The sequence below is a fragment of the Echinops telfairi genome, unplaced genomic scaffold, assembly GCF_000313985.2.
Source record: "Echinops telfairi isolate 266 unplaced genomic scaffold, ASM31398v2 ScPeMD7_7424;HRSCAF=8462, whole genome shotgun sequence".
Classification (NCBI taxonomy): Eukaryota; Metazoa; Chordata; class Mammalia; order Afrosoricida; family Tenrecidae; genus Echinops; species Echinops telfairi.
In genome coordinates, this window is record NW_022111324.1 from 11,306,842 (window position 1) to 11,329,224 (window position 22,383).

At 39.7% G+C, this 22,383-nt stretch overlaps 1 protein-coding gene across 1 annotated transcript in view; it reads left to right on the top strand.

The window, feature by feature from the left end:
• The window catches only part of MROH9 (maestro heat like repeat family member 9), a 106,035-nt gene that overhangs the window by 24,447 nt on the left and 59,205 nt on the right, over positions 1-22,383 (top strand). The window contains exons 7-13 of the mRNA XM_045297963.1: positions 197-303; positions 9,542-9,691; positions 11,544-11,698; positions 12,203-12,368; positions 14,003-14,145; positions 15,229-15,366; positions 17,666-17,786. Of these exons, the coding sequence (XP_045153898.1) occupies positions 197-303; positions 9,542-9,691; positions 11,544-11,698; positions 12,203-12,368; positions 14,003-14,145; positions 15,229-15,366; positions 17,666-17,786 (980 nt within the window). The remainder of the gene's footprint in view (positions 1-196; positions 304-9,541; positions 9,692-11,543; positions 11,699-12,202; positions 12,369-14,002; positions 14,146-15,228; positions 15,367-17,665; positions 17,787-22,383) is intronic.

The following is a 22,383-nucleotide window of genomic DNA, read 5'->3' on the forward strand; positions in this document are numbered from 1 at the left end:
CTTAAATATTTTATCATTCTGGGTCAATATAGTGAAAATATTCATTTTCCTAAATGAGCAGCCTAGTGTTATTCAGAAAACTCTAGATCTCCAGAATTGGGCAGGAAGGAAAAATGGAAATTGGTGTGCCACCAGAAGTAACTGGAGATCAAATGATAACCTTATTGTTTCCTTAAAACAGCTGATATTTTCCAAGGAAGCACAACGGATAAATCTAAAAGCCACAGTAATGCCATAGCTTCTTCTACTGATTTGGAATTTCTTCCCAAGGTTTTACAACGAGACAAAAGTAAAATTGCTCAGGTAACTAATGTAGCACCACTTTCCCTATGATTTTGTTTAATGTGTATTGTTACTTTAAGTGGCAACTTACTACAAGTTTATTTTTAAATAAATATGCCTTCTTTTTAAAGTCCAGAAAGACAAAGGGTAAATTATATGGATAGCATTTGATGTACTAATCTTATCCCTCTTAATAACAATTATACTTATTATTTACAAGTATTGCCATTAACATCTTATTTAATCCTTATAGAATGCAAATGAGGTAGTTATTTCCTAATTTGGGCTTCTATTTTTTGGAAGATAAAAGTTATGTTTCCTTTCCTTTTTTTTCATATTCAGAAGAGTTCTATAATCAACTTTGCACCCAATTTTCGGGCATTTCTTCTTCCTTGTGCTCATTGTAGGTAGCTCCCCCTTATCCACCAGTCTCCTTTTCCATGTCCCTAGGAGAGTTTAATCCAGTTGCTATCTCTATAGATTTATCCACCCTGGAGTTTATGTACATAAAAATACACAAAACCCAACCAAACCCAAAGAAACAAACAAAAACAGTCCAACAATGACAGGATAAAATGGAGAAAAACCTCAATGAAAAAGAAAACAGAAAATGTGAAAAACTGGAATAAATATTTACTGGATCAAATGGGAGATCAAATGTCAAGGTGTCACATTTTAACTTAATTACAACTTCAGTACTGCACCCTCCAATGCCTCTGTCTGACAACAGGCCACTCCCATCCCTGGTCCACAGTCTAGGAGAGTCACTGGAGGCTTAATGCACAGGGGGCGGGGGGGGGGGAGTAGAGGGGAACCCTACAAATGGGTTTTAGGTTTTCACTGTTATCCATAGTCTTCTGAAAGCTATTTAAGCTCTTATAATGTTTCGTCCTCTGGATTTTGAATTTATTATTTATAATCCTTGCATCACACAAGTTGGTATTCTTTTGTGTGGACTTAGCGGATGCTTTGTTTAGATGACAGCTTGTTTTACAACAAACCTTTAAGACCTGAGACACTATTCTTCTTCATAGCCAGGAACCACCTGCTTTATTCACTATACTTTGCTTTGGCACTGATCTCTTTAGTGATCTCTTCAGGAAGACAAGCCATGTCACTAATTGTTCTTGGATTAGGGATACAATTAAGTGAGAACTCAGTCCATTCATATATCTATGGTTAATATACGTCCCTGGTTCGCATTAAAGACATCATAATTATTTTATTGCAAATCATCCCTGTGGGGCACATGAGGGGGTACCCCCCAAAAAAACAAACAAACAGAATTGCGCTGGCAGAGCGGAGCTTTTGTGTTTTTCCCACTAAGCAAGCATCAAGCAACTCACTCTGAGTTAGTGCACCCAGTGGTTTTGCCTGGGAAATTTATCTCTGGTCACAGTGGATTTTTTTGTTAAAGCAGTCTTTTGCCTGAGCCTCAATTTTTGTGATGGTCAATTTAAGAGAACAGCATACAGCGGTGACATGTTGTTTCCCGCTTGGAAATGCGGCAGAAACTGATGTGACATTGAACACAGCTGACAAGGACAGCGTGATGGGCAAAGCTCAAGTGTGCAAGTGGTGTTCTTGTTTCAAAAGAGGTGAAATGCTGATCGATGACAAACCTCGTTCAGGACATCCGTCAACTTCCCAAATGAATAAAAATATCAACTCATAGTGCATTTAGAGTTCTTTCCACCAGGTCAGACTGTTAATCAAGCTTCTTATTTAGAGGTTCTGAAAATATTGTGCAACCGTGTGTGACAAAGAGGCCTGATTTGTGGCAGACAGGGCACTGGTTTTGCCACCATGACAATGCACCTGCTCATGCAGCCATTTCAGTGTGCCAGTTTTGGGCAAAAAACAGCATGCCTCTCTTGCCCCATGCACCTGACTAACCTGACCTTGCTCTGTGCTACTTCTTTTTGTTTCTGCGAATGAAGAAGGACACGAAAGACCAGCGATTTGATGATGTAGAAGAGGTAAACGAAAAATAAGGGTAGTGCTGTCAGTCATCCAAACAGATTAGTTTGAAAAATGTTTCCAAGAATGGAATCACAGATTTGACAAATGTATTAAGTTTAATGGAGAGTACTTTGAAGGCAATAAGGTTGTGTTATTTTCAAATATTAAACACACAACTTTGTGGGGAAGGAGATCTGGTTTTCAGGGGTACCCCCTTGCATAATAGTTCTATTGATATTAGCCCTTAATTTAGACAATGGTATAGAATTTAAAGCACTGTTGAGATAAAGAAAGCATGCATGCATAGGATTATGTTTTAGACCAAAATACATTAATTGTTGCATTTTACATAACATCACTATAGCTGGCTGGACATTATCTATATAATCAATGAGGGATGGAAATAGTACAAAGCTTTCAATAAAGCTCATTCACAAAGGCAGAACTATGCCTGTTGGAAGAAAAGGTCATCAAAAGGCAAATGGAGTTTGAAAACAGCACATATATAATCGTTTTCAGTTGCCCTTTATTGGGCATGTTCAAAGCAAGAATTTTGAGCCAAAATCCAATGCATAGCCTTTGGAGAGTAATCATCTCTTTTTATCATGCTGAGACCTTTCAGCCTTAAACCAGGGAGAATTTCAGTTCCTTTAATCTATTAATTTGACGTTCTGTGCTGGTTTGCATGTCTCTGTGATTATGGAAGCTCTGGCGCTGGTATTTCAAATGCCAGATGCATCACCCAAAGGGAAGAAGTTTCAGCAGAGCTTCCAGACTGACCACTGACTACAAAACATGAACAGACTGTCCACTTCTGAGGAATTAACCATGGAAAACCTTAGGGACAGAATTAAAACATTGCCAGATCCTGAAAATCTCATGAGAAGAAGGAGAGCATTGTTAGAGAGTGTCAGAAGATGAGCCCCGCAGGTCAAAAGGCACTCAAAATATGACTGAGGAAATGCTGCCTAATAATGAGGATGAAGTAAAGCCTACAGAAGTAAATCCCTCGGGACCTTCATTTGCTGATGGGCACAACCCAAAATGAGGAGAAACACTGAAAACATCAATTAATAATCAGATTTTGGAATACACAAAGTATCCAATCCAGGAACTAGAAATTGGAACACATAAAATTGACATTCTAGGCATTAAGGAGCTGAAATGAACTAGTACTAGCCATTTTGAATCAGAAAATCATATGATTTACTATCCTAGGAATGATCCACCAAAAGTGAAGGTATTGTAGTCATAGTCAAAAAAGGACATTTCAAGCTCTCTTTTGAAGTACAGTGCTGTCTGTGATAGGATTTTATTTATCCAAATTCAAGAAAAGCCAATCAATGTAACTATTATTCAATTTCATACACCTACCACTAAAGCCAATGATAAAGAAATGGAAAAATTCTATGCCTGATCAAACATTCAATCAAGACGCATTAATAATTATTGGTGATTTGAACACAAAAGTTGGAAACAAAGAGGAAGGTATAGTTGTTGAAAAATATGGCCTTGGTGATAGAAGCAAAGCTGGAGAAATTTGCAAAAGCAAAGCTTAGTTCATAGCAAATACACTTTCTTAACAACACGAAAGGTGATTATAAAAGTGGACTTTTCAGATGGAATACATAGCAATCAAATAGATTGTATCTGTGGGAAGAGAAAATGGGGAAGCATCAACATCAGCAGCTAAAACCAGGCCGGGGATGACTATGGAAAAAAACATCAATTGCTCACATGTAAGTTTAGATTGAGACTGAAGAACATTAAAACAAATCCAAGAGAGCCAAAATATTACCTTGAACCTATCCCACTTGCAATTCTACCTTGTAAATCTGGCTAGAGCAGTGCATGTACGCGGGTACAGATAGGAGCTCGCAACATAAGAAATCCAGGACAGATAAGCACCTCAGGACCAATAATGAGAGTATCGATACAAGGAAGGGAAGGGGAATGTTGGGGGAGAAAGGGGAAACCAATCCCATGATTGACATATAAGCCCCTCCTAGGGGGATGGACAACAGAAAAGTGGATGAAGGGAGACAGCATTACAAATAATAATTTATAGATTATCAAGGGTTCATGAGAGAGGGAGGGTGGGATAAGGGGGAATGAGCTGATACCAAGGGTTCAAGTAGAAAGAAAATGTTTTGAAAATGATGACAGCAGCATATGTACAAATGTGCTTGACACAATGGATGGATGGATTGTGATAAGAGCTGTAAGAGCCTCCAGTAAAATCATTTTATTAGGGGCTCCCACAACTCTTGTCACAATCCATACATACATCAATTGCGTAAACCACATTTGTACATTCATTTCCCTCATCATTCTCAAAACATTTGCTCTCCACTTAAGCCCCTGGCATCAGGTCCTCATTTCCCCCACTCCCTCCCCACAACCCCCTCCCTCATGAACCCTTGATAATTTAAAATTATTATTTTGTCATGTCTTATACTGTCCGATATCTCCCTTTACCCACTTTTGTCCGTCCCCCAGGGAGGAGGTTATATGTAGATCCTTGTAATCAGTTCCCCTTTTCCACCCCACCCTCCCTCCACCCTCCCAGTATCGCCACTCTCACCACTGGTCCTGAAGGGATCATCCATCCTGGATTCCCTGTGTTTTCAGTTCCTATCTTTACCAGTGTACATCCTCTGGTCTAGCCAGCTTTGTAGGGTAGAATTGGGATCATGATAGTGGTGGTGGGTGGGGGGAGAAGCATTTAAGAACTATTGGAAAGTTGTATGTTTCATCATTGCTACACTGCACCCTGACTGGCTCATCTCCTCCCTGAGACCCTTCCGTAAGTGGATGTCCAATTGCCTATAGATGGGGTTTGGGTCTCCACTCCACACTACCCCTCATTCACAAAGATATGATTTTTTGTTCTGATGATTCCTGATCCCTTCGACACCTCGTGATCACACAGGCTGGTGAGCTTCTTCCATGTGGGCTTTGTTGCTTCTGATCTAGATGGCTGCTTGTTTACCTTCATGCCTTTAAGACCCCAGATGTTATATCTTTTTATAGCTGGGCACCATCAGTTTTCTTCACCACATTTGCTTATGCACCGGCTTTGTCTTCAGCAATCATACCAGGGAGGTAAGCACACAATGATATGATTTTTTGTTCTTTGATGCCTGATAACAGATCCCTTCGGCACCTCATGATGACGCAGGCTGGTGTGCTTCTTGCATGTGGGCTTTGTTGCTTCTGAGCTAGATGGCCCCTTGTTTACCTTCAAGCCTTTAATACCCCAAACACTGTATCTTTTGATAGCCGGGCACCATCAGCTTTCTTCACATTTTCTTATGCACCTGCTTTGTCATCAGCGATTGTGTAGGGAAGGTGAACATCTAAAATGATTGTTTTTAAAAAGAGCAGATTTGATGTATTGAACACTAATGACAGAAGAGCTGAAAAGCTGTGGGAGGACAAGAAGCTCATACATGAAGAAAGAAAAAGTCATTAAAAAGACACGAAAGAAAAGATCAAAGGTGATGTCAAAGAGACTATGAAATTTGCTTATTTATAGAGTGGCTAAGGGACTTGGAAGATATAATGTGGTCAAAGAGCTGAATAGAAAATTTCAAAGGACAGCTTGAGAAGAGAAAGTAAAATATAATAAAACATGTAAAGACCTAGAGTTAGCAAACCACAAAAGAACACACTCAACATATCTTAAATTGAAAGAACTAAAGAAAAAAATTCACATCTTGAGTTGCAATTTTGGAAGATTATATGGGCAAAATTTTGAATGATGTAGGAAGCATCAAGAGATGATAGAAAGAATAAAGGAGAGCCTTTGTAGCAAAAAGAAGAATGAGTAGACATTCCATCATTTCAGGAGGTGGCATATGAGCAAGAACCAATGGTACTGAAGGAGGAAGTTCAAGCTATTCTGAAAGCATTATCCAAAAACAAGACTCCAGAAACTGATGGACTACTAATTGAAATGTTTCAATAAGCTGATGAAGTCCTGGAAGCACTAACCTATGCCAAGTAATTTGTAAGACAGACACCTGGCCAACTGACTAGAAGAGATTCAGATTTGTGTCATTACAAAGAAAGGTTACATTATAAAACAATATCATTTTTAAAAATTATTTTATTGGGGGCTTGCATAATTCTCATCAAATCCATACATACATCCATTGTGTCAAGCACATATGTACATTCGCTGCCATCATCATTCTCAAAACATTTGCCCTCCACCTCAACCCTTAATATCAGTTACTCATTTTCCCCCTCCCTTCCCATCCCTCCCTCCCTCATGAACCCTTCATAATTCACAACTTATTACAGTTTTGTCCTATGTTACACTGTCCGACATCTCCCCCTGCCCTCTTCTCTGATGTCCCTCCCCCAGGGAGGAGGCAATACCTAGATTCTTGCCATCAATTCCCCCTTTCCACCCCACATTCCCTTCACCCTCCAGGCATCGCCCCTCTCACCACTGATCCTGAAGGAGTCATCTGTCCTGGATTCCCTGTGTTTCCAGTTGCTATCTGTACCAATGTACATCCTCTGGTCTAGCCAGATTTGTAAGATAGAATTTGGGTCATGAAAGTGGGAGGGGGGAAGTATTTAAGAACTAGAGGAATATCATTATTATCATAGGCAAATAAGATTCTGCACCCAACAATGGTTGCAGCAGTACATTGACAGGGAGCTGCCAGAGGTTCAGGCCAGATTCAGAAAAGGATATGGGATAAGTAATATCATTGCTGATATCATATGGACCTTGGCTGAAAGCAGAGAATACCAGAATTAGGTTTACAGGTGTTTTATTAAGTATGCTAAGGCATTCGACAGTGTGGAGCAGAACAAACTATTGACAGTCTTGAGACAATGGGAAGAAAAGAACACTACATTGTGGTCATGTGGAACGTGTACATGAATCAGAAGGTAGCTGTGTGAAGAGAACAAGAGCATACCGAATGGTCTGAAATCAGGAAAGGTGTGCATCAGGATTGTATCCACATACCATACTCATTGAATCTGTATACTGAGTAAATAACAGAGAACCCAGATTATATGAAGAATTCAGCATCAGGATAGGAGGGTGACTTATTAATCACCTGTAATATGCAGGTGACACAACATTGATTACTGGAAGTGAGGAGGTCTGAAAGCACTTGCTGGTACAGATCAAGGATTGCAGTCTTCAGTATGGATTGAAATTCAATGTAAAAAAAAATCTCACAACTGGACCAGTAGGTAACATCATGATAAACTGAGAAAAGATGGAAGTTGTCATGGATTTCATCTTGCTTGGATCCACAATACATGCTCATGGAAGCAGCAGTCAAGCGATCAAATGATGCATTGCATTGGGTAAATCTACTGCAAAAGACCTATTTAAAGTGTGGAAAAGCAAGGCGCTTACTTTGAGGACTAAGGAGCGCCTGGCCCAAGCCATGGTATTTTCATTTCCCTCATATGCGTGTGAAGGTGGGACTTTGAATAAGGAAACTGAAGGGGAATTGAATTAAGATGCTGGTGAAGGATATAGAAAGCGCCATGGACTGCCAAGAGAGCAAACAAATCTGTCTTGGAAGAAGTACAGCCAGAATGCTCCTAAATGCAAGGATGGTGAGACTTGGTCTCAAGTACTTGGACACGTTGTAAGGAGAGAGATCAGTCCATGGAGAGGACATCTTGGTTGATGAAGTAGAGGGGAAGTGAAAAAGTGGAAGACTCTCAGCAAGATTGATTGACGCAGACTACATCGATGTGGTCAACATAAAATTGTGAGGATGGCACAGGATCATACAGTGTTACAGTTTACGGTAGGTAGGGTCGCTATGAGTAAGAGCCACTCAAGGACACCTACCAACGACACTAATCTTCTACAGCAGTGTTTCAGTTTGAATCCAATTCACTTTGTGAGAGTTCCAAGTTCACTCTTTCTGGCATATGAAGAAGTTATGTGATTCCAATGGACAGAGTCTAACGTCCTGGTTGTCTGTAGTACAAGGCCTGGGTCACCAATGCTTGAATAAAAATTGGTCAAAAGTGCCCAATTAGGACCATGATGCTGGGTTAATTCTCTTATTAGAGGTCTGTATATGTAATGTGGAGCATTTCCCCCAATGGTAGGCTACCCTACCCATTACGCTTCTTTTTGATGGGGAACTTGTGTTTATTTGCAAAATTAATTGAGTTATTAATCAGAAAATTTTTCAATGCTATTATAATTTACTCAGGAAATATCATAATAATAATGTGATGCAGAATTTCTTTTAAAAGTATATTAAATTAACACAAACAAATTTAAATGATATTCACTAACTCAATGCCATCAAATCAATTCTGACTCAAAGCAAACCTAGACGACATATAGAGGTGCCCCTGTGGGTTTCCAAGATGTAACTCTTCATAAGAGTAGACATCTGCGTTGTTCGCCTGTGGAGTGGCTGGTGGTTTCGAACTGATGACCTTGTGGTTTCCAAGGCATCCTCACTATGCCACCAGTGCTCCTAGCCATATACCTAGTAAGACACCCTACTACCAAGTAAATCGTTTTTACACTCTCAACCCACAGGATGAACCATAAAACTCTATCACTTTATGAACTGTCGCACCTTTTTCAAAGGACATGGGCTTATATACATTCCCAGAGTAGACATACCCAGGGAGCACAACTCTTTGAAACCACAAAACTTGTAAAAATCCCCAAGTTTGTTGTAACTGAATTGAATCAGATGGTGATAGAAGATCCATCTCAAATTATAGTGATCATTATGCCGAGTGCAATCCTTGCTTGGTAAATAATGAATACATTTGACTGCTAACCAAAAGGCCAGAGGTTTCAATCCACCCAGAATTGTCTCAAAAGAATGGCCCAGTGATCCAGTTCTAAAAAAAATCACCATTGGACACCCTATAGAGAACAGTTCTAATGGGGCTGCCATGAGTCAGAATCCCTTGGGACTTCTACACAATCCTATTTTGAAGATAATATTATTGAACACGTGGGAAGTGCCTAACTTCAAAGATAATTTTATGAAGATTGTATCCATTGAGCTATGAAGCAGAAATGTCCTGTGCTGAAAAGACAGCTGCTGTCTTGTGTGCTTTGTTTTAAAACACCAAAACCGTTATAAAATATCATTTGAATCCATATTGTATGAAGGAGGCATCTATGAAAACTGAGCTCCTAGAGCCGACAAAAGCCAGCGTGCAGCCCTCCATGGACTCAGACTCCAGTTCAGGTGCCTGAGTGTCGCCGTCTTTCTGCTGCATTGGTCTAAGTAAGGGCTGATGTCACCGTTCTCCTTTTTGTTTTTAGCATGTGGGATATAACTTAATACCCTCTTTGCTGACTGATTTTGTATGGAATCTCCTGATGAAACTCTCCAAACCTAATAATAAAACTGCGTCTGAGGCAGCATCCATGCTGAAATTGACTCTGGAGTACCACGCTGCTAAGGTCACCATGGTAAGAGATTCGGTAATGAGTATGTGTGTTCCCTAAAGCACTCTTGTTGTCTTTGCTGTATGCCTCCTTCTCTTCTAACATGATTCTCTGCATTGTTCACTCTGTCACCTTACTGCAATGTCACTACTTTGAGTGAAATATTTCAAGCATTAAGAATGGTCTAGAGCATAATGCAATGAACATTCAAATACCCACTCCCAACTGAACCCCCCGCTGCTCCCCATAGATGGAGTTCTCTACCCCAATACAGAGTTACAGTCTTAGAAACCCAAACGACAGTTGCACTCTGTCCCATAGGTCTCCATGAGTCCAATCTACTTAATGACAGTAGGTACAAAGGATTGAAAGGAAAAGGAAAAGGTTTTCCAGCTTTCTATTTCCTTCTGTCATTTTCCCCCAGTGTGATTGGCCGCTTCAGTAAGAGATTATGTACTTGCTTTGAACAATCACACATCAAGAATTCCTTGGAATTTTGGAGCCTGGTGGTATAATAGGAGCCCTGTTGGGTTAGTAGTAACATAATGAGCTGCAAATCACTAGCTCAGCCATTTGAAACCGCCAGCGGATCCTTGAGAGAAAGGCAAAGCTCTCTTGTCCAGTCAAGAGTTCCAGAGTTTCAGAAACACACAGGGGCAGTTCTACCCTGTCCTATTGGGTAGCTATGAGTCCAAGTTGACTCAATGGCAAGGAGTTTGGGTTTTGGTTTGGTGGTGTAGTTTCTAAAAAACCAGCCACTCCCTGGGAAAAAGATGAGGTTTTTTGCTCCCGTAAAGATTTACAGTCTCAGAAAACCATGGTTCTACCTTCTCCTGTGGGGTAACTATGAGTGAGAATCAACTTAATGGCAGTGAGTTTGGTTATTTTGATTTGAGGGTCTCGTGAGTGATTTATGTAAATGAAGGTGTACAAATGTAGCAATCTTACTTACATATTGCATGTATCTCTTTAACTCACACATATGGTCTATTGTCCATTGGAATTTCACTTACAAAATACAAGTCCAAAGATAATATTAAAAATTGTAACATAGTGACCAACTTCAAAATAATGCTTAAAAATTGAGCTACATGCTAGAAACGCCCAGTTTCTTAATGCAACAGTTATTTTCTTGTGCTTCTAGCATAGTTGCATGCTCAGATAATTGAATGTGTATACAATGCAATTGTATATTATTTAAAATTTATAGGAACCAACTTTTAAGTTTATAATACATAATGAATATTTTGATCTGGATTAATGAATTTTATTTTGAATATTTATACAACTATTCATTTAAGACAAATTCCAGGTCTAGCTTTAGCTCTCTTTGTTCAAGAATGAAGAAAAAGTAAAATTACATGAAAAAAATAACACAGAGCCTATGAAGAATTTGCAAGAGTACTTACTGCTCAGCATTTACCCTTCTTGATCATTCTCAGATACATGGTTCCTATTTTCACCATATGGAGTCAAATTTTTAATTTCAGAAAGATTTCTTGATGTATATAGTTCTATTGCTCTGCTTCATTGTTTTGGAATCTGCTTTAGGGACATAGATTATACATACATTGTTTTTACTGAACATGTATGACTTATAGAAAAACAAAAACCTCTTTCTCCTTCGCAAACATAACCTTTAAAAACAGAGTATTTTCCCATGATCCATAAATGTGTAGGCATATTTCTCACCCTAATAAATATTTGGTAGCATATAGACATACAAACAAGGATACTTACTATCAATGCTTATTTCCGTGTTCATTGCTTTCTTGGTAATTCTGAGAAAGACTGATTTCTCATGTCCAAGAAATGCCTTTTGTTAAAGGTCACCAAGAAATAGAAAACTCTTGCTGACCTTGCATTTCTCTTCCAGGTGTCTAAGATTGTGGATACTATTTATAGGAAATTGTGTCAAAATTCTACGCACATTACGAGTATTGCTATGCTACGGGTCATTGCCTTGTTGACACGAACTTCGCCAAAGAAAGTCATTTTTCAGCTTATGGACTATCCAGTCCCAGCAGACAAGTAAGTTCCCTTCCCCCTTCTCATGAGAGTTTTTCTGCAGGCCACAGAGTCAAACAGACCTGAGCTCAAAACGTGGTCAATCATATTCCGGTCTTGTCTTTTCCTTAAAAAGAAGGTTCACTTGCCCCTCTCATAGAAAGATGTAAAAACTGAAGAGCTGATAGCAAGGGCTCAAGTACAAAGCAAATGCTTTGAGAATGATGATGGCAACACATGTACAAATGTGCTTGATGCAATGGCTGGCTGGCTGGATTGTGATAAGAGTTGTATGAGCCCCCAATAAAATGATAAAAAAAACTACAAAGAAACAAAGATTTTGCAAAAAGAGAAAGATCTAAAACTCATGGGACCATTGGGAAAAGAGTGTCAATTTGTTGTAGAACTGCCTGCATAGTCTTTGGTTATGAAAGTGTAAGGCCAAGACTCTTTTTCCTGACTCATACTGCCGTACTGAGTAAGAAATGAAAAACCTGTGTCACTGTTGTGTGGGGACTGTGTTTGCAGCACTCTGGTACTGATGTGGCATGCTGCTAGTTCTGAAGCAAGTGTGGCCCCTCTTGTGATGAAGACGCTCCTGCTGATACTTAAAGGAAAGCCTGGGGAATCGAAAGACAGCCTAACAGGAAAAAGCCGCCCCTCTATGGACGAAACCAACATGATGCCTGTGGCGGTAAATAATGTGATCACTGATCCTTTTTATCAGCACTTGCTCAAATATGTCAAAGAATTCCAAATATGGCCATAGGATTCCTATTTCCTTGGCCCAGTCCTTTCATTTTTACATTCAGTTCATATTTCTTGAGTTTCAACTATGTGCCAGACGCTGATCATTCTACTTTCTTTCTGGTGAGAGAGAGACCATGAACAAAACGAGGGTGTCGTATGTTGGATGGTAAAAATCTTAAAACAAACCTAAGGTGGTGTGGGGGAAAGAGCGTGACAGACAAGCTTAGGTAAGTTGGTCACTGCAGGTCTCCCTGCTGAGGCCATATGTGATCTAACACCTGCTGTCGAGAAGGAGTGCTCCGTGAAGATATCTAGACAAGAGTTTTCTGGTCAGAGACGGACAAAATCCCTGCACTGAATGGGAAACCACTTGGTATGTCAAAGAATGCAAGTCAGCTAGAAAATCTGGAGTCAATTAAGCAACAACCAACGTTTAGAAAAGGGGTCAGCAAACTGTGTCCTGAGAGACATATGTGACTCTCTTGGTATTTACATGTGGTTCTGAAGTAAAATTGAAAAAAATTACAGGTTATTATTCAGATAATAGCCATGTAATTTGTTTGTAACAATATATGTATGGCTTGTGAAGAATTTTTTTAATTGTTTTGAAGGACAGAATTGGCTCTTCAATGTCAAAAGTTTGCTGACCTTCGGCAAGTTCTAGAAGTTAACAGAGTTATAGCAAGTCACAGATTTGATCATCTATAGTTGCGTAGGCATGTGAAGATGTAATCTCATTGGTGTTCATTTCTCACATGTCTCCCAAGGACCAATATAATCAATTCTGGGAATAAACTCAGCTCTGGCAGAGATTTTTTCCTTATTTCTTTTTTAATTGATGTTGCTCCACAAATGGAAGGTGTTGGGTTATAGGGGGTATGGCTATTGTCAGTGGCCCACGTGATCCAAAGTGACCTGGCCACACCTTAGACAGCCCACAGTTCTTCAGCACAGAGAGGACCAAGGTTATTATGAGGACTGAGCGTTCATGGGAGAGTAACTGGGTAGTTAGTACAAGCAGTTAACACACTCAGTTTGTAACGAAAAGATTTAACATTCAAGTCTACCCAGAATCATCTCTAACAAATGCCTGGCAATCTACTTTTGAAAAAGCAGCCACTAAAAACCCTATGGAGCACAGTTATACTCTGACACACATGGGGATGCCATGGGTCAACATCAATTCAATGTCAACTCGTTCCACTTTTGGTCTTCATGACCTTGGAATGGATGCATGCCCTCCTTGGGAATTCAATGGCATATACAGCTCACTTCTGGCTGGGGTTTTTGAGGGGTGGTGGTGGGGTGGGGTGGTCTTAAGTATTGTTTCTAGTGCTTTTTAACCCTTGTCATCAATTACTTGGCAATTCCTGGTCCAAAATTGATGTAATAAATATCGTTAAAGAAATTAATGAATGAATGTTTTCAGTTGTAAGCTTCTGTCTTCAAGGAAATTGGGGAGAGGGGCCATAGAGTTCCTTACTTCTTTCTGGAAACAAGGCTGACTGAGTTTAGAGGGAGATGGGAACAGAGACTTTTAGGGATAATGTTCTTAACTCCTCTTTCCTTTTCTTACAGGCGTCCCAGGCCTTGTGCACATTGCTGCCTGTTAGTTCTTACAGGAAAGCAGTGGCCCAGTTCTTCCCCCAGCTCTTGATGGCCCTCTTGCTTCAAGTCTTTTACAGCAGCGACCTGAAAGTGATCACCAATGGCATACCTTTGTGAGACAATAGTGGTCACATCAGATTAAATAAAAAGATAAGCTTCCGGTCATCAACTAGTTCCACTCCCAGAGATCATATGGAACTCTTTACAATCCTATAAATGCAATGCATTAAAGTATCACGTTTATTAATGTAAATCCTCTGAAGGGTAATATGCCTTCAGAAATGTAATGAAGCGAAGTACCTAAAAGAAGTAGGATGACCTATGTGGTGGAGTTGTGGGTTACATGTTGAGCTGCTCACCAAAGGCCAGCAGCTTAAAACCACCAGTTATTCCCTGGAAGAAAGATGAAATTTTCTACTCCCGTACAGATTGACAGTCTTGGAAATCCACTGGGGCAGGTCTATTGCTAAGAGTCAGAAACAACTAAATGGAAATGAAATGACTATTGTACATTTCAGATAAAAGTATACACATGTGTTTTGTGGCTGCAGAGTTGTGTGGTTGGTGATGTAAAGATGGCAGTTGGTATTCAATCATTCTGCCCAGTGGAGTGAGGCAGGCCTGGGGGCTGCCCCCTTTCCTTTTTGTCACTCTGCAGAAAAATCTGGACTCCATGGTCTACTACTTGCCTTTGTCGGGTGTAAACTTCTAATGCACAATCAGACTTAGTACTTTATCCTACTCCTTGGGAACACAGCCAGACATAAAGCATTCATTCCAACTAATATAACCTATGTACTTAAGGCATTTAAAGAAGAAAATCAATAAGCACCCTTAACAAATCATCCCATCAGTTATAAAAAGCTATTATACAATGAGTCCTAGATAGTTACATGCTACCATTTCAATATCACTCCATATGCCTCCATTGGTCCACCCCTTGTATGAGGGGGCTTCAAAAACTTTCTAGAAAAATAGAATTTAATGATAATGGAATTTTCCCATGAATGCTTTAAGCTCCCTTGTACTAGTTGCTAATCCAGCAAAATGAAGAGTATTTAGTAGTATGCACCTGCCACGGCACACCCTCTGTCTCAAAATCGGCATCCTGCCTAAGATAACAAGGTAGGTCAAACGCCCTTAGATATGTGATGGTCACTGACTGGTCATGACTTTGTTTTCCTTTGGGATCATAGCTTTGCCAGAGATGCCCTGAGAATCCTGCTGAAATGTTCTGGACTGCAACAGTTGGACAGTGCTCTTCAGAAAAGGAACTGCTGGAGTCAGTTTTCCCAAGTGCTGTTTCAACACCATGGGGTTTATCTTGTGGCCAAGTAAGAACAGAGGGCTCTGCCTAGGAATCTCTATCTCCATCACACCTTGCCCGTCTTTCTCCAATGTGACAACATACCAAATCCCAAATGACTGTGAATGAACTGAGTTTCCATTTGATGTCCATTTATTCAGTGATGTTAAGGGACTTTTACTTTGTAAAAATGTTCCCTGCCTTTCCTCTCTTACCTGATGATACAAAGATCCATTCTGCTCCCTCCATAGAACAGGCTTCTTTTTCAGATATGGAGGACCAAGAATGCATCTGTTTTTGTCCTCCTGTGTTCTTAAGTGAGCCCTGTCCTACAAGCACCAATTAGAGATGTGTTCCCACTTTAAAAAGGTCCCAATAAACCTGAGATCAGTGGGCCAAATACATTTGAGGAAATGCAATGAAATAAAATATTTTCAATTTTTTCTTATATTAGAAAAGGGTTTTTATTCTAGAATTGCAAGTTACTGGTTATAAGAAGCAGGTCTTCTGATCAGAATTAAGATGCATGAAATCAAAAACACAAGAGCCCATTTCAATTTGTGACTGAGCCTGAAGAGACAGTCTATGTGGTCTCTGTACTCTTGCAGAGACATTTCAGAAATATACCTTATTGGGCACAAATAGAGCATACCTGCACCCTGCATCTGCACCCTACAGCCAGTTTTAAGCCACTCCATCCTTGGTACTTTGGGATTTTGTCTCAAAGTGTGGTCCACAGACTAGCAGCAATGGCATATTTTAGGATCCTGTTAGAAACACAGAATGTCAGGCCCTTCCACACACTGATTTAGAATATAAATGTTAGGTGAATATAAATAGAATATAAATGTTCTCTCCATCCTAGGTGGAGAGAAAGAGAGAGAGAGAGAGAGAGAGAGATTCTCATAGCAATCCCTGTCTCTCCTCGACCTCCAGCCTCTGGCAGAAGAGTCCTGTGTAAACACATGTGCGTGGTGGTCTTTGCTGTCCTGATGTAGAAGGGGCTGCGATACAAAGTATTAAGACAGTCCAAAGGAGAGAACGTTGCTGAAATGGCTCACATCCTTTGGGACCAATGTGTTTGGTTGAGCTTGCTAAGAAGACTTTTAATTTGCTTATCTCTGCACTTCAGTATAAATTGGGGTGTATGGGGGGGTGCTCTCTTTCTATGAAGGACTTCTTAAATTGCACTGACAGCTCATCGAGAAAGGAAGCTGTCCAGCGTTGCTCCTTCTCCCTGGACGTAGCTGTAGGCTTCTTCACTAGTATCAGTAGGTATCTGTGTACAGGAAGTACACCATTATTCAGGTTAATGTTTCCTATTAAAGAATGGATTTGTAAAATGTAACATCACTAGTTAACTTTTTTAAGCTCTGAAAAAATAAACAAGTAAAATAATGATTTATGTGTTAAGAGTTAAAATTGCCGTGAAACTTGTCTTAATCCTACTTTTGTGGCTAGCAAAGATTGTGTATGTATGTGAACACATCCCCCTGGTGCCCTAAAAGGGCCACTAAAGGTAGAAGTGGCCCCTAACTTTTCAAAAGTGTCATATTGCTGATGTCAGTTGTACACTTACTGATTCTTCGCAAGTTCTTTAAGGTGTCAAATATACTTTCTGTTTCATTCAGAGACAAGCCACACCTGCTCTATTGATTCACTATTACCGCAAAATCCTAATTTTGTCATTAAATGTTTAAACTCTGTGATGAAAAAACAAAACAAAACAAAAAAAGATCCACAGGTGGTTTGTGTGAGCTTTAACGTGTGAGAAGTGCTGTTTTAGAGTAGTTGACTTGGAACTGAAAATAGTTAGGGTGAACAGTCAATTGTAAGCCTGTGTGTAGTGGAGATGGTTTAGTAATCAGAGCTCACTACCTCTTCTTCTGAGTGACCAGGGTAGTCCCATCTCGCCAGCTCTTCTTCATTAGATCTTTCAAAGGAAGGCTTGATTCCAAAGCACAAAGATGACCTGTGCTGCCATCTGAGGTTGAATACTCACTAGATACATATTTTCTCTTACTTTGAAAGCAATTAATGGGAGTTTGAAACAAAACACTTTTGTATTGTGGCTAAGGATAGGGGCAACAGGAAAGAGGAGTGACATTAACAAAGAGAAAATGTCAAGGATCCAGAGATATGTAGTAATTCCCCAGTGTCTATTGGAATTCAACATGGGACTACCTGGAGGTATTGAATATTTTGTTTTGTATCTGGGTGGAGTAAGAGTTGAGGATAATGATTCTCTTTTATCTCCATTAGCATTTGTTGATGAAGAGTCTATTTCCTTCTTCTTTGCTAACTTGGCCCCTTATGATTCTTTATAGAACTCTCAGTGACTATAACTTTCCACAGTTTCCAGAAACCCTGCGTTATCTCTACAAGCTCTCAGTGGAAGGTCCAAGAAGGTCAGAAGACAGTGTCGTCACAGTAATATTTCTCACTGAGGTGAGTTTCATTTGGAGACTCAACAACTGTGTTCTCATTCTCCGATTCAAACTTGACACTTGACCTTTCACTTGCCTCTCTAGATATTGATTTTTAACAAGTAGGAGTATTATAGATAACTAAAGTTAAGAGTTGAGGGAGTAGTGGGGTGACCTTTAAATTATTCTGAAAACTAGATTTCACCTTTTTAAAATAGAGTGTGACTTTTCACAACACTAATTAAAAAGTAAAATCAGTGCACACATCTCTGCATGCTTGCTAGTGTATATCAAGGGATAACTTGGTAGGTAAGATCTGGGTTCTGAATTATACTCCAGACCATCTGAATTTTAAAACATTGGACAAATAACTAGGTAAGATGTGGGATCATATTACGTTGCTGATGAACATTGTACAATATATTATGCTTATCAGGCCATATAGGAGTCAAGCAAATTGAGAAGTCCTCTTGCTTATAAATGGTAGGTAGAAACGGTATAACAAATTGAAATTCATTCTATAAAAATAATACTGTAAAATGCGTTTTTTAACCTAAGGTAATTAGATGATTTCAAACATCTAATCCAGCAAAATATTTGGTAAATGATAAAATATATTCTCATACGTTAAGCCACTATTTCTAAAGCTTCCTGAAATATGTATAGATCAAGCTACCTTAGCATTCATTAACAAATCACAAATGTTTCAAAACTGTGCTTAATCTATTCGTATCTCTCATTTTTTCATTTTATTCATTTTCTCTTTAAAAATGTACAGATGATAAATATCAAAACATGACACTAACTAGATGTCCTATAAAGTAATCCAAGAGGAATTTACAGCACACATAAAATTTATATTAATGACATTAAGGCAGCAGCTGCTTGTTAATAAAAACGAATTGCCTCTCACATCGTGAGTACAGTAATTGCTGCTGTTTGAGTTGGGCATATCTGCCCTTCCAAATGTTCAGTGATGGACATATTGCACCATCATTCTCTTTGGATGCTTGTATAACCCTCAACTGCCAGGATATTTTGAAGTTAATTCACCTATTGTAATTCTGGGAACAGTCTATGAATTATACCTTAGATTGAATTTTTTTCTTGAGTTCTTTAGTTTAAAATATCCTGAGTGTGCTCTTCCTTTTTCATTTCTAACTCAAGGTCTTTGCACATTTCATTATAATGTTTTCCTTTGTCTTCACGGGCTGCCCTTTGAAATTTTCCATTCAGTTCTTTGAATTCATCATTTCTTCTATTTGATTTAGCTACTCTGGATTAAGAGCAAGTTTCAGAGTCTCTTCTGACATCCATTTTGATCTTTTCCTTCTTTCCTGTCTTTTTAAGGACCTTTTGCTTTCTCCATGTGTGATGTTCTCCCACAGCTCTTCAGTTCATTAGTGTTCATCAAATCTGCTCTTGTATGCCTAGAGATCAGTCAGAAAGGAATCATCTAAGATATCTCACACACACACACACACACACACACACACGCATACACATGATCTAGACATAAAACTTTTGCATGCATATGAGGTGATTGAAAATACTAAAGCTTGGGTCAACCTAAATTTGCATATGTTCAATTGATAGTCTATTTCACAGTTAGCTTTGTTTTGACTGATGATATTGAATTTCTCCATCACTTCTTTTCACAGATGTAGTAAATTTGATTCCTGCATAGTAAACCATAGGATTGTCCAGTTCTAAATGGGCCATTTCAGTTCATTTTGGCTCCCTAATGCCTGGGATATCCATATTAATGCATCTCATTTCACTTTTGACAACTTCTAGCTGTCCTAGATTCATACTTCATACATACCACTTTCAAATTATTAATCTATATTTGTAATTAGTTCTCAGTCTGAGTAGTGCCAAATGAGTAAATTAAAAGTCCCCAAAGTTTAGCTCTTCCCATCTCATTAAGATTTGCTCTGCTATCCTGCCACACTGAGGCAAAGCACTGGGGGAGTGCAGTGGAACAGCAGGGGAGGGGAGCAGCAAGATCCCCAGGGAATGATGAGGGTGGACTTTGGGGACAGGGCGTGGTGCCCCAACAGGCTGCACTGGAAAACACTCTTAAAGGCCAGCGATCCTTAAACTAACTACAAGCTTTTCTTTCTTGGTATGTTTTAATTTGTTCTTTGTCAGTGGCTTGATGTTGTTGCTGTTTTGTTGTACATTGTTGCTTGGTTTTTCTCTGTCTTGTTTTCGTGCATGTTGTTGTCTCCAGGGGTCTGTCTGGATACGACAGGCTGGATGAACAATCTGGAGGAGAAAACAATGGGACTGACAGTTCCGGGGGGACATGGGAGAGGGGGAGGTGGGGAGAAAGGAAGAGGTGTTAACAAACCCAGGGACAAGGGAACAACAAGTGATCCAAATTGGTGGGGAGGTGGGTGTGGGAGACCTGGTAGGGCATGATCAAGGGGAATGTAACAAAGAGGAAGTGCTGAAATCCTGGTGGGGACTGAGCATGATAGTGGGACAGGAGGAAAATCAAGGGAAATAGAGGAAAGAGGTGGGAGGCAAAGGGCATTTATAGAGGTCTAGATAAAAACATGTACATATGCAAATATATTTATATGAGGATGGGGGAAATAGATCTATGTGCATATATTTATAGGTTTAGTATTATGGTAGCAGAAGGACATTGGGCCTCCACTCAAGTACTCCGTCAATGCAAGAATACTTTCTTCTATTAAGTTGGCATTCTGTGATGCTCACCTTCCTGACACAACCGCTGAAAACAAAGCGGGTGAATAAGCAAAAGTGGTGAAGAAAGCTGATGGTGCCCGGCTATCAAAAGATATAGTGTCTGGGGTCTTAAAAGCTTGAAGATTGTCTTGGTTCCTAAGGAGGTTACAGTTCATGCACCCTGTCTGCCCCGGTTCCAGGACGTCAAGATCCCCTGGGATGTTTCCATTTAAATCCTTTATGAGCTGGGTACAGGCCTCAGTACATTCAGGCATGGCCCCACCTGCATATTCTGCATCACCAGCAGCAAACTGGGAGGAGGAAGAAGTGCCCGGTTTGGGTATTAGTCTTTCTTGGAAGTGCCCATGAGAGATTGCAATTTGTGAACATCATTAGAGCTGATCCAGATGGGACAAACGTAGAGCATCCCTGTTGCTGGCAGTGTTCTAAGGACCAAAGAAAATGACCAAGGCACAGGAATCACTGACATTCAATGATGTGGCTGTTAAGTTCACCTGGGAGGAATGTCAGCTCCTGAACCCTGCTCAGAAGACCCTGTATCAGGATGTGATGTTGGAGAACTATCGCAACCTGGTTTCCATCGAAATCCAGAGAGATGATCATTTGCTTGAGCACTTGCAATGTGAAAGATGCATGGACAGAACGGAAAAATGCTATAAATTTAATATATTGGAAAGTGTTGTGTATCAGCACAAAAATAATTTTCCTCCAAAGGAAATTTATGAGATATTTGGATTACATGAAAAAGTATAAAACCAGATTTAATCATTCTGAAATTAAATCAGAACAGAAGCAACAAAACACAGAAGTCAGTTGTGCTCAAGGAAGATGAGGAAACTTTCCTTCACATTGAACAAGAGCAATTTTGTCCTGAAATGAAATTCCCTAAGTGTGAACAATCCAGGCTCATGAATTCACAATGCATTCAGCATGAGGAATCTGATGAAATTGAGAAACTGCACACAGGTGATAAATATGTGACAACCTTCATTGAGGAGTCTTTGCTCTATGAGCACCAGATCATTCATGTACTAGATAAGACCTATGAATGCAGTCATTGTGGGCAAAAATTCAATAAAGTGTTCGAACTCAATGAACATTATCAAAAATCTCATGAAGGACAAAATCTTTATAAATGCTTGGAATATGGCAAAACATATCACAGTAAATCATACTTCAAGGGATATCAGGAAAATTATGTGGCAGGGATGCCCTATGTATGCAGTGAATGTGGGAAAGGCTTCACCACGAAGACTGATCTCACTGCTCATCATCAAACTTATAGTGGAGAGAAACCCCATGCATCGGGTGAATGTGGAAAAGCCTTCATTGGGAAGCCTTCTCTCACTTATCATCAGCAAAATCATACTGGAGAGAAACCTCATGTATGTGATGAATGTGGCAAAGCCTTTATCTGGAAGACTTCTCTCACTGTTCATCAGCAAACTCATACTGGAAAGAAACCCCACGTATGTGGTGAATGTGGAAAAGCCTTTATAAGGAAGATTGCCCTCACTGTTCATCAGCGAACTCATACTGGAGAGAAACCATATGTATGCAGTGAATGTGGAAAAGCCTTTATTGGGAAGACTGCTCTCAATTATCATCAGCAAAATCATACTGGAGAGAAACCCCATGTATGTGATGAATGTGTCAAAGCCTTTATCAGGAAGATTGCTCTCACTGTTCATCAGCAAACTCATATAAAAAGACTGAGACTAGCAGACTGACTTAGAAAACACAACCCATCAATCTGCTGCCTACAGGAGACACATCTCAAGGATACAGACAAGCATAGACTGAGAATCAAAGGTTGGAGAAAGGCATACCAAGCAAACAACAGTTCAAAAAAAGCAGGGGTTGCAATCCTAATCTCGGATAAAATTGACCTCAAAGTG